General features: G+C 43.6%; 1 protein-coding gene across 1 annotated transcript in view; it reads left to right on the top strand.

Annotated features, from left to right (window-relative positions):
* Positions 1-12,495, top strand: part of XPR1 (xenotropic and polytropic retrovirus receptor 1) — a 133,640-nt gene that overhangs the window by 94,594 nt on the left and 26,551 nt on the right. The window contains exons 4-9 of the mRNA XM_054165231.1: positions 1,356-1,579; positions 5,328-5,477; positions 6,573-6,656; positions 7,163-7,244; positions 11,441-11,628; positions 11,870-12,049. Of these exons, the coding sequence (XP_054021206.1) occupies positions 1,356-1,579; positions 5,328-5,477; positions 6,573-6,656; positions 7,163-7,244; positions 11,441-11,628; positions 11,870-12,049 (908 nt within the window). The remainder of the gene's footprint in view (positions 1-1,355; positions 1,580-5,327; positions 5,478-6,572; positions 6,657-7,162; positions 7,245-11,440; positions 11,629-11,869; positions 12,050-12,495) is intronic.

Here is a 12,495-nt window from a genome sequence, read left to right as displayed (position 1 = left end):
TCACTAAATAATGAGGCGACGCTTCTAACCTGCGTGAGCCTAAACTGAGGATAAGAGGGATAAATTATTACAGCAGATTATTACAGCAGCTAGTGGTGTTGTAACTCCTGATCAAAGCAGAAGCTGTGTTTGTCTGTCACCAGGAGCTTGGCAGAGGGCTTGCATTGCTCTCTGAGCTCCAAAATTCAACATCACATTTGAAGCGTGGCTTGTTTTTTTTCCCCCTTTGATTTCCTTACTGTCATATAAAACGGTAGTAAACACGTAGTCAGTAGTGGGTGCATAGATAGCAAAAGTGCTTTGCTTGCTGTCAAGTTTCATAATATATTATCACAGTTGTTTTTTTCCCCTAATGCTTTTTATACACTTGTATTATTGGAGGAAGGCAAGCAGTTTTCCTTTGCGCCTGGAGCAGACATGTGGTCACTGCTTTGGTATTTGGATGAGACCCTATCTGCCCGTCTGCCTCTGGCCATGGCTCTGCCAGCAGGGGGGTGGAGGGGCTGACTATGTCCCTGAGCTGCTTTATAGCCCCTGGTACAGGCAGCAGCCACACAGGCTGGGCCTCTTCCATCCATAGTAGGTATTTGTACAGTCCTGGAACAGGCGTCCTCTAGAAATCAGGTCTGGGGTGGAAGTCAAGAGGTCTGAGTTCCTCAGTGATGCTTCTTTTTAGTCTGTGCTGAAGGGACAGCCCCTTGCATTTGGCTATATTAAGACCTATCTGACATAACAACCTTTTACATTGGAAAATGTGTATGTTTTGCATAGGAGTGCATCCAAACCTTTAACGAGAAGGAGCTTCATGTGTAGAGCTGTTGAATTTAATGCTTCATGGGGGAAGGCCATGCAAGAGGTTTTTTAATATAGTGCATTTTACCTACAAGCACATTTATGGCTGAAGGAATTGGAGGTGTTTAATCTGGAGAAAAGAAGGCACCTTCTCACTCTCTACAACTCCCTGAAAGGAGTTTGTGGTGGGGGGGGTGGGGGTCAGTCTCTTCTCCCTAGTAACAAGTGATAGAATGAGAGGAAATGGCCACAAGTTGCACCAGGGGAGGTTTAGGTTGGATATTGGAAGAAGCTTCTGGAGTGCAAGGGTTTTCAAACACTGGAACAGGTTCCCCAGGAAGGTGGTTAAATCCCCATCCCTGGAGGTATTTAAAAGATGGAGAGATGTGGTCCTGAGAGGCATAGTTTAACACCAGACTTGGTAGAGGTAGATAGTGGTTGGGCTTGATTTTAAAGGTCTTTTCCAACCAAAGCGATTCTGTGAAAGGGCAGAGTGCATTTTTAGGGGATCAGGAGACAGGTTGCTCTCCTCCCATCTGCTTTTTGCCTTTCCTTCCTAACAGAAAAGCTTGCAGAAGCTCAGCGCAGGTTTACTACTCTTCGGACTGAGTTGCAGTCGACTTTGGACGCACAGAAAGAAGCCAGCGGAGCTTCCACGCTGCAGCGGCGCAGAAAGCCGGTCTTCCACCTGTCCCACGAGGAGCGTGTCCAGCACAGGAATATCAGAGATCTGAAATTGGCCTTCAGCGAGCTCTACCTCAGCCTCATCTTACTGCAGAACTATCAGGTACCTGCTGGAAGAGGCGGTGTTACAAAGCCCTGCGTGTAAATGGCGCTGTGCTTCGCGTATCTTTGAGTTGCCCCATTCAAGACTGGTTTTGGGTGTGTTGGTTTTTTGTTTGATTTGTTTGTTTGCTTGGGTTTTTTTGGGTTGATTGTTTGGGGTGGGTTTAATTATTACTTTTTTTCCTTTTTTTCATTTGTGTCCCTAAACATTTTTAAAGAAAAGGTGGATGCCCAGCAGCTAGCAGCCTATGACTTGTTGCTTTTTTGTTGAGCTAGAAAAACTAAGCTGACCTGCAGAAGGACCTTCTCCTTTTCTGGGTTGGCTGACCCCAGCACCCTTGGCCCAGGTGTGGCCAGAACACAAAAGTCATGTCAAGACCTCCTCCTTCTGTAGTGTGTTGTTCTAGGCAGGGCTGGAGCTGGCAAGTTGGAGGAAGAAGCTCTTTTATCTAATATTTGTAATGAAACTTGCAGTGCTATTGTACTGTTTTCTCTTGGCGTTACCATGGTAGTGCCTGTGACCTTGCTATATCAGAAGTTCTTGTTAAAACATTCATTGGAAAAAAAGGGGAATAAAAAGTTTTTAGTTCTTTAGTATACAGGCTTGTTTGTCTTGAAGTATGAAAACCCCATATCTTTGCTTGTGCTTGGATTTCTGGGCACAAAAGGGCATGGTAAAAACTGCAGATGCTACATTTCTTTTAAAACAAAATCCTGAAGCAAAAATCTGAACCTGAAGGTCTAGCTCTTCTGGTGTTGGATACTCTGAAATGCTTTTAAAAGAGGTGTTTTGAGGGGTTTTAGATTGGTAAATAAGAAAGTTTGAACTAAAAATTCACTGCATCTGTGTTTAGATGGTGAGCAGTGTTGTGCTGGAGAATTCTGCTGGAAAAAAATGTGCTCTAAGAATTAATTGAATACCATTCTGCAGTTTGTCAAAGCTTAATTATTGCAAAATTCTCTGTCCTTGCACCTCTCCTAAAATGATGTTCTGTCTTTGGACACATCTGGAAACTATTCCTCAGTTTCTCAGTGAAGTCCTTTAAGTTTTAGAGATAGTTTCTAGTTCAAAACCCTGGGAAAGGTGGAGCTCTGGCATGGAGTGAAGCAGTGTTACCTGCTGTGATTTCTCCACTTCTGTTTTCAGAAGAAGAAAAGAGAGCTCTTACTCATGGTTACCAAAAAAATCACTTTTGGAGTGATTTCAATAAGAATTGAAATAGGAGATGTCATAGGTCATTCCTTTGGAAAATCTTATCCTACTATTTCTTAGTGAATAAAGGCATCTTGCACACTAATGTTTTTATTTTTTGCTACCAGAAGTTCAGGTCTCACCACCCTCACTGTAAAGAACTTCTTTCTGATATCCACTCTAAATCTACCCTGCTTGGCTATTCTGTTTCACAGTTCCATCACTGTTCCTTTTCAGCAGCACCACTGTAACCAACAGTGGGTTTTATTATGCACTTCAGAGCTGCAGAAGTTGTGCAGCCAGAGGGTGAAATATCACTGGAGAGGTTCTAGGGTGTCTGGTGTAGCCATGGCCTGACCAGCCAAGGCACACCAGAGTTAGGCTGTGATTGCACGTGTGGCACATGGAATCACATGTTCAGGGTACAGAAAAAAAAATCTCTGACCAAAATCATCATTTTGTTGCCTTCCCCCCAGCTTTTTTTTTTCATCTCTAATCTCTGAAATAGCAATCTGCTCTCCCTGGGGTGGAATGCTGGCTTTTCCAATAGAAAGTAATTAAAGTCTCTTGTCTGCAATAATGCAAATCATTAATGCACTGGCTTCCTGCTCCTGTCTCCCTAGCCTCATTTCCCCACCTATATGGTTGGGGTCTGGTATTAAATCACTTTAAGCATAAATAGATTGAAAATAATTTCACTGAGTAGTTGGTGCCTCTCCTCTGGGCATTGGATTTTTTGCTGTTTTCTCTGGTTTTCTGTCCAAGATACTTTCTAAGCTTTTTTTTTCCTCTTGCCATGGTCTGTGTTCCTGCTGTTACATCAATGAGATGTTGAGTCTTTTGAGTGGTCTTTCTCTCTAATAAAATTAAGGATTTGAAATGCATCTTGTCACAGCAGTTGCCTGCATTGTGATGGGCTTTGCCTACCTTAGTTACTGTGCATTAGAAGAGTGGGTCAAGGCTCATCTAGAACTTGGAAATCAGCCATTAATTCTTGTTTTAATGCAGCATTATGTCCTTATCTTTACAGGCTGAAGTTCTGTTTCTCACATTTGCAAGCCTAAACTAGTTTTGCAGTCTTTATGCAAGGTACTCCTTGGGAAAAGATGCTGCTCTGGGGATGCCACTTGGCTGCATTTAATCCACAGCGTTTAACGCTTTTGTTCAAGGATTTCTCTTCTGTAATGCACTTACTGGAGAACTTGATTTGCAAACAGTGTAAAGTTTAAAGACAGTAGAAGTCAGCCTTGCTTTTTCAGAAGAGAAACCCCCTTGAAGGATTTGTCAATGCATGTGGTATTTGGGACAAAGAAAGCTGGAGGAAAACCGTGTTATGTTTGTTACAAGCTCATCACAACTCCATCTAATCCAGAGACCAGATGTGGAGTGCCCGGGGACATATATACAGTGAGCTGTACCCAGAGGGAACATGTCTTGAAAGGACTTCAAGTATACAGGTTTTGAGTATGTCCAAAGGTTGTATGTGTCTTCAGTGAGGTTTCATCAGGGAGGAAAGTGGCAGTGACTGGGCTTTTCAGGGAATACAAGTTCTAGGTAGCTCCCTGCAAATAAGTTGTCTCTTTCTATGCCCTTGTCCTAGTTTTGAGCTGCCCAGGGTGAGAGAACAGAAAAGACTTCCCAAGAAGTAAGATAAAAATGCTCCACACTGATTGGATGTTTAAATGGAAATTCAGGTATTCAGGTAGAAGGAATGCACTCACAAACTAGGCTGAGTCCTTCACCTGAGCCTACCAGGCCTGAGCCTTCCAGAAACCTCCAACTGCCCTAGACTCAGCATGCCCAAGAGCAGATCAAACTGCTCCCCAACTAGACTCAGGCCTACTGCTGCCTCACCAGGCAGGTGGAAGTTCCTTGCCAGCCAAGAAAGCCATTTTCCCCACAGACCATGAGATAAGATGTGTGCTCTTCCTGGGGAGGAGAGGGAAAAGAGAGAGATCTGTCTGTGCACTCCCTTAAATAGAGGAATACAAGGAAATGGAATGGAATAACAGATTACAATATCCTGGGACAAACTGTCCATCCCTTTGGGACTCTTCTTTGTGGTTATGCCAATTAACTCTTGATTTCCCTTAGCCTACCACATTTTTTCTGTTATTTGCAAGGATTGCTTCTAATAAAGCAATAACTCAAGCAGCACCCACAGCAAGAGGACACAGTCTCAAGCTGCACCAGGGGAGGTTTAGCCTGGGTGTTAGAAGAAATTCTTCATAGAGAGAGTGACTGCCCATTGGTATGGGCTGCCGGGGGTGGTGGTGGAGTCACCATCATTGAAGGTGTTTAGGAGGAGACTTCATGGGGTGCTTGGTTGCATGGTTTAGTTGATTAGGTGGTGTTGGATGATGGGATGGACGTGATGATCTCGAAGGTCTCTTCCAACCTGGTTTATTCTATTCTATTCTAACTCAACAAAAGAGACAATTAACTATTCCTTTTTTTGGTTGTTTTTTTTTTTTGCTAGCCCTGGAAATCCTAACCATTAAGTTTCTTGAGGGCTGAGTGAGGTTAAAAGGCACCAACTCCTTTCCTTTGTCCGCAGAATCTGAATTTCACTGGCTTCCGCAAGATCTTAAAGAAGCATGACAAGAACCTGGAGACAGCCCGGGGAGCAGAATGGCGGGTAGCCGAGGTGGAGGTGGCCCCCTTCTACACCTGCAAGAAGATCAACCAGCTTATCTCTGAAACAGAGGTAAGCATGCTAGTCTGGACACTGCTCCTCTTTTGCCTTGATAGCAATGTTGTCTTCCTCACTACCAATTCCCATAATGCTTTCCCCTCGCTATAACTTGTGTTCGTCACTTAGGCAACTGTCAGTTGATTTTGAAATGCCCCTGACTTCTGGCAGTGCTTGCAGTGCCCAGGGAGGTGGTGGAGTCACCATCACTGGAGGTGTTTAGGAAGAGACTGGATGGGGTGCTTGGTGCCATGGTTTAGTTGATTAGATAGTGTTGGGTGATTGGTTGGACTCGATCTCAAAGGTCTTTTCCAGCCTGGTCTGGTCTATTCTATTCTATTCTAGTCTAGTCTAATTTTATTCTATTCTAATTCTATTCTATTCTATAAATTTGTGAGCCTTCCCTTTAGAAGGGTAACGTTTCACTTGTGAAGAATTAGCTTGTATTGTAGAATAACTTGATGCAACATTGTGAGCTTTTCATACCTTCGTTCATTATGGTTTAGAAGACTATTGGGCCAGGACTCAAATGTAACTTGGAAATGACAGAATTGTAGGGCGTGGAAGGTACCTCTGCAGATTGTCTAGTCCATCACCCTTGCCAAAGCAGGATCACCTAGGGCAGGTCCCACAGCTTGTGTCTGAATGGGTTTTGAAAATCTTCAGAGGAGGAGATTCCATGGCTTCTCTGGGCAGCCTGCTCCAGGGCTCTGTCACCCTCACAACAAAGAAGTTTTGTCTCATGTTGAGGTGGAACTGTTGTGTTCTAGTTTCTATCCATCTGTGTACCTGCATCCTATCACTGGGCACCAGTGAAGAGACTGGCTCCTCTTCTTTACACCCAGCCTTAAGCTATTTGTGAATATTGAGCAGCCTTCTCCAGGCTAAACAGCCGTGGGTCTCTCAGGCTTTCTTCTACTGAAGGCTCTCCCCAGTAGTTTCCTGTCTCATAAACTGGGGAGCCCAAAACTGGGCACAGTACTCCAGATGAGACCTCTCTAGGGCAGAGTAGAGGGGCAAGAGAATCTGTGCTTACTTTTGGATTTAATGCAGTACCATGTGCCTTATCATTGGAATGAACTTCTGTAATGTGTATCTTTATCTCCTTAGGAAGTGGTGACCAATGAATTAGAAGATGGAGACAGACAGAAGGCTATGAAACGTTTGCGTGTTCCACCCTTAGGAGCAGCTCAGGTGAGAGATCAAGTCATGTAGCAAAGCTGCTTCTCTGACTTGTCAAGGTGCCAAATTGCATTCAGCATCTGAACAGAGCAGTGAAAATAATTGACATGATCATGCTTTGCAAATTGTGTGCGGGGCATGGTCACATAATCTGCTGCAGTTCCAGAAGATTTGGAGATAGCTTACTACCCCTAATGCATGCAGACAAGGTAATGAAGGGATGAGATAAATATTAAAAGGATATTTGTGCTAATAATAATGTATGCTTAATGTCTGTGTGCTCTGGAATATTTTTTTTCAAAGGGTACTGAGATGCCCAAGCTCTGCTTCAGCACAGCAGCAACGTAAGCAAGAATATTATGCAGCATTTTCAGCTTAAGAACCCTCACTTCAAGAACAAGAGTGCAATCAGACACCAGAGCATTGTCTCTCTGATTTTATATTTACTCTGCAAATTCTCCTGACTTTGCTGATAACCTCCTTACCCCACCTTAATTCCACCATTGCTTTCTTCACAGCCTGTACCAGCCTGGACTACATTCAGGGTTGGGCTGTTCTGTGGGTTGTTCATTGCACTGAATGTCACCGTCATACTTTCAGGTGGGTATCCTTGGCTGGACCCAGCTGGCTGCCATGCCTTGCTTTGACTATGTCCTTGTCTCTTAGTGAGGACCTAGATCTGAACTGGTTCGATTAGGATGTTCTGGGTTCAATCTGCCTGAGTCAGACCACATAATTGTGAAGTATTAGTTCTGCTCAGTTAGAACGGAATGGGAATGGAATGGGAATGGGAATAGGAATGGAATAGGAGTAGGAATAGGAATGGGAATGGAATGGGAGTAGGAATGGAGTAAGAATGGAATGGAAAGGGAATGGAATGGGAATGGAATGGAATGGGAATAGCATAGGAATGCAAATAGAATAGGAATGGAAATAGGAATGGAATAGAATTGACCAGGTTGGAAAAGACCTTCGAGATTGAGTCCAACCTATCACCCAACACTATCTAATCAACTAAACCATGGCACCAAGCACCCCATCCAGTCTCTTCCTAAACACCTCCAGAGATTTTTGGTTGTATTTTTTCACTCATGTTGTATGTGCAGATTTTGAGCTTTGAACATAGGCTGGTTTGTTCTCCTGATTTCCTCCTTATTCTTGGAGGGATACTCTGGAGGTGCAGCATACATGTGTAAAGGCAAATGTTTGTCATTGTTCTGTGAACACACAGCCCTCACCTGCCTTCAAAGAGGTGCATACAGAGCTTGAAGTTTGCTTGGTACTTACACCCTGCAGAGAATGAGACCAGTCATAGAGCTGTCTGGGCACCAAGTCACTTGGCACACTTTCCTGCAGAAATGTTTAGGATGTCAATGCCTGGTGCCCATTACTGCAATTAATTGACTTTTTCTTGTTAGCAGGTTTTGGCAAGATCATTTAGAAGCTATGATAAATTATTGCATAGCTCAGCTTTTGTTCTGCTCTTCTTTGTGCCTTCTGAGTTTGGACTCTGATTAGAGTGAAAGCCATGTTCATGGCATAGATCCAGATACGGTGCTTGATCAGCAGCAGCTTTGCTAATTGTGTGTGTGATTTCTGTGCTGGTGTAACTTGCTTAAGCAGTACAAAGGAAAAAGCTGAAATCAACATACGAGCCCCTGCATAAAGGAAAGCCCATGTCTGTGGGTTTTGACTTGAAAGAATTTTTCATCAGACATCTCTGTAATTGGATCCAGTCATCTCTTGGGATAAAATGTCTCTGGTTGAGAAGCTGGTTGCAGTGCTTCCCATTTGGTCTTCCCTTGGTAGAGGCAGAAAGTTGACCTGTGTGAAGGGTCTGATTAGTGCGTAGAGGCTGTTCTTTATTCATCGTATCTTTTTTTTCCCCTCCTGTTACTTACATGTTTGATCTCTGTGTGAGATGCAAATCTGATTGAAACCAGTTGTTTGCTTTCTCTCTCAGTGTTAAGAATGAAGAAGTGACACAGTTGTGAGGATGAATTCATAAAAATGATTACATCTCTAAAGCAAATATGACAAACCTGGTGTGAATAATGGGTGTGTTTGTGTCAGCAGCCATGATCTGAGATTGAATCATCTGCAAATTACTTCAGATGTTGGGCAAAAACTGTATTCACTCTGGGTTTTCACTCTGGGTTTTAACTGGATATTATTTTGTTCTCGGCTACTTTGGCCAAATTGTTCTTATGGTTGGATTGGTCAAGATTGGATTTGAGTTTTGTGTGTGCAGAATCTGTGAAACAGCATTAGTATTGCCTGGTTTTAAGGCTACAACAGCAACATTTTGTAGAGATGAGTTCATAACTTGGTGTCTGTTAATGGTTGCTACAGGTAGGTCCCAGGAGGGTGTCACCCCCGAGAGTATGAATTTTGAGGCTTCACTGTTTCTGTATCAGCTTTCCTAGGTGCCAAGCTGGTGTGTAACTGAGGTTGAAATTTCATGGAAATGGTCAGGTGTTTTATTAACCAGACCCCTGTGAGATTTCATGCAAAATCTCAAGGTTGATGCTTCACTAGTGCCTTGTCTTTTGTTAGAGAATTAGGCTGCGATGTTGTTGGGCTTGTCACCAGGGACGTCTTCCTCTGAACACCTTGTCCACAGCCTGCACTTGCTGAAGTAATGTGTCTATCAAGTGCTGTGTGCCTGCTGACTCCAGGAGGTGACGTCACTTGCAGTGGATTTAAGTGGAAACTGTATGAATAGAAAATTCCTGTGCCTCAGGGCTGTAGTACAGCGCCCTGGACTGGGTTGTGCCACTTTGAGACCTCATGCGCCTTTGCTGGGCACCTCCCTGCAAGCAAGGTCCTTGAGGTTCTTCAAACCGGTCAGCTGTAGTGAAGAAAACAGTTCAGTTAGGGGGCATGCCAAGGATATCTTTCTGCTGCAAAGCTAAACCAGATAGGGTCCTAGTGTCAGAGGAGAGAATCTACAGAAATACTCTTTGCATATCTTAGTATCTCAGCTGCTTGCACTGTTCAGTATGTGCTTTTTCTCTAGAACCAGCTTCTGTTCCACACTGTTCTCTACCACCCAGGAAGCTTAGCAGGCATCAGCTGTGGAAGTCATATGCTATATCCTGTCATACTGAACTGTGTTCAGCTCAGGATAACCCTTTGTCTGGATGTTCCATCTCAAATAGCACATAGCACATCCACCCTAGACTTTCTGGTCATTTCTTAGTCAGTATTTTTGGGACTGCTCTGTCCTGTTTGGAAGCACCTCCCAGAACAGGCTAGTTTGGTCTGCAGGCATTTACAATGCTTGCTTTTGCAATTTCACATTGAAGACTAATTTCTTCCAGCTTCTTCAGGGTGTCTGGCATTTCTGTTCACAGTGTTGACTCTTTTGCCTGAATCCAACAGTTTCCTTAAGTGTTTAAATTTAAAGCAACAGTTGTTGAGTCATTGTTCCTTGCACAGTTTTCCCTCCTTAATTTTTTATGTAGTATAAAGTACAGATGCTGAACAGATGAAGCTTCTTATGGATGTGCTTCCTCTGAAGATGAAGTGGAAAAACCTGGGGATATAATTTAGAGAGGAAGATTTGTGGGAATAAACTCTCAGTGTCAGTTCTGGAGAGTGGCATGTTCTTTTTCTCCCACCTTAAAGAGCGTGTTGCTGAGAAAACACTCAATAAAAGTGAAGTTAAGGATTCAAATAATTGCTTTATTTCTGTTTTTCTCATCAAACACACATTGGGCAACTGGGGGGATGGGATTTTTGCAGAGGCTTGTGCTGGAGAAAGCTCACAGACTGAAATTAAGCACATTTCTTTCCAGACCCCTGAAGACTGAACAAAGGAAGCCACAGTCTTGCCAGTATTGCTGCCTTGCGCTGGGATTTCTGTTTGGGTGCGGCTGGGTGTCGCGCCGCTCGTTATGAATATGCATGGCATTACAGTGGTGTTGAGCTCAGTGATGAGGCCCAGTTCAGCATTGTTTGAAATGCTGGAAATGGTGCTTCTTGGTTTTTGTGGGGAGCTGAAGTATTTGTTCTATCTGTCTGTTGGGATTTCATCTCCATTAAACCAGAACATTTCAGTGTGTATAGTCACGATTTATGCTAGTGCTGTCCCTTGTGCCTGTGCAGTGTGAGACAAGGGATTTAAGATGCTGCTAATGACCCAACTACACCAGCTGTAGAGACAATTTTTCCCAGAAGGCTCCTAAATACTCTAAAATACTGTGAAATCCTCTGATAGCTTAGACTGGATAGTAGGAAGAAGTTCTTCACAGAAAGAATGATTGGCCATTGGAATGGGCTGCCCAGAGAGATGGTGGAGTCACCATCACTGAAGGTGTTTAAGAAGAGACTGGATGGGCTCTTGGTGCCATGGTTTAGTTGATTAGATGGTGTTGGGTGATAGGTTGGACTTGATGATCTTGAAGGTCTTTTCCAACCTGGTCTGGTCTATTCTATTCTATTCTATTCTATTCTATTCTATTCTATTCTATTCTATTCTATTCTAAAGTCCTCTACTTGCTGCAATATGCATACCCTTGGTTTTATGGGCTACAGCTCATAATCTGAGAATCACAGAATGCATTGAGTTGGAAGGTACCCTGAAAGGTCATCTTGTCCAACTTTGCTGCAGTGAGCAGGGACATCTCCAACTAGATCAGGTTGCTCAGAGCCCCATAAAATTTGACCTTGAATGTCTCCAGGGATGGAGCCTCAGCCGCATCTCTGGGCAACCTGTTCCAGCACTGGAGCACAGCTTTGCTTTGTGACATGGGTTGTACTGCTGCTGAGGTTGTTTCATTTTTCTTTGCCAGGTGTGGCTTATATAGATGGACCAAATGTGTGGCCACTGGTGAGAATCTATCGAGGTGGCTTTCTCCTGATAGAATTCCTCTTTCTCCTGGGCATCAACACATATGGCTGGAGACAGGCTGGAGTGAATCACGTCCTCATCTTTGAACTCAATCCCCGCAGCAACTTGTCCCATCAACATCTCTTTGAGGTAACCAGAGCAGATTGTAGGAGCGGTTGAGCTGTGCGACGTCTCAGCAGGATAAATCCTGCACTGTTTCCTGGCAAGGAGATCTAATACAATTAGAAGAGGAAGTTGCTGAAGTCTGATTAGATTACAGGATTGAGCACTGCTCTCCCTTTCCTTGTAATGAGAATTTATTGAAGGCTCGGGAGTTGTGTTTTCATAAGGTATCTTTGTGTTTGTTTTTCTTTTCTCTCTGTTTCTGTAGATTGCTGGGTTCCTGGGGGTTTTGTGGTGCCTGAGCCTGCTGGCATGTATATATGGTAAATTCACCTACATCCCCATGCAGGTGAATCCACTCATCTTGTATGGCTTCATGTTGCTTTTTCTCATCAACCCTACCAAAACCTTATATTACAAGTCCCGGTTTTGGCTGCTCAAACTATTGGTAAGTCTCAAACCTGAGTTAAATAAATACATTAAAAAAACAAAACAAAACTGTAGCTGAGCAGTAGCAGTTAAGTACATACAGGTGTCACTAATCTTCAGGAGAGAGGGATTCTTACACCACTGTGTATTCACATAGCAGACCTGATAGGGTATGGACTACAAGTGGTGATTGAGCGTGAATTCACAGAAGCAGCTTCCTCTTGTCTCTACCAGTCTGTCATTATCTTCCTGTTGCAGGTAGCTACTTGCTAATCTTCCCATAGACAGCTGTACACATACTTTTGCCTGTATTGAAACACTCAGATATCTTTATTTGCTTGTTGGTTAAAGTATCAAAAGAGAGGGTTACAGTGCTCAAAGGTAAAGCTGCATGATTGCTTGTCAGCCCAGACTGGGTGAGTGCCAACACTGAGAGGCTTTGCTGATGGAAAGGGAACCTTTGCA

This window comes from Dryobates pubescens, chromosome 11 (assembly GCF_014839835.1).
Source record: "Dryobates pubescens isolate bDryPub1 chromosome 11, bDryPub1.pri, whole genome shotgun sequence".
Classification (NCBI taxonomy): Eukaryota; Metazoa; Chordata; class Aves; order Piciformes; family Picidae; genus Dryobates; species Dryobates pubescens.
This window is presented reverse-complemented; position numbering and strand designations above follow the sequence as displayed.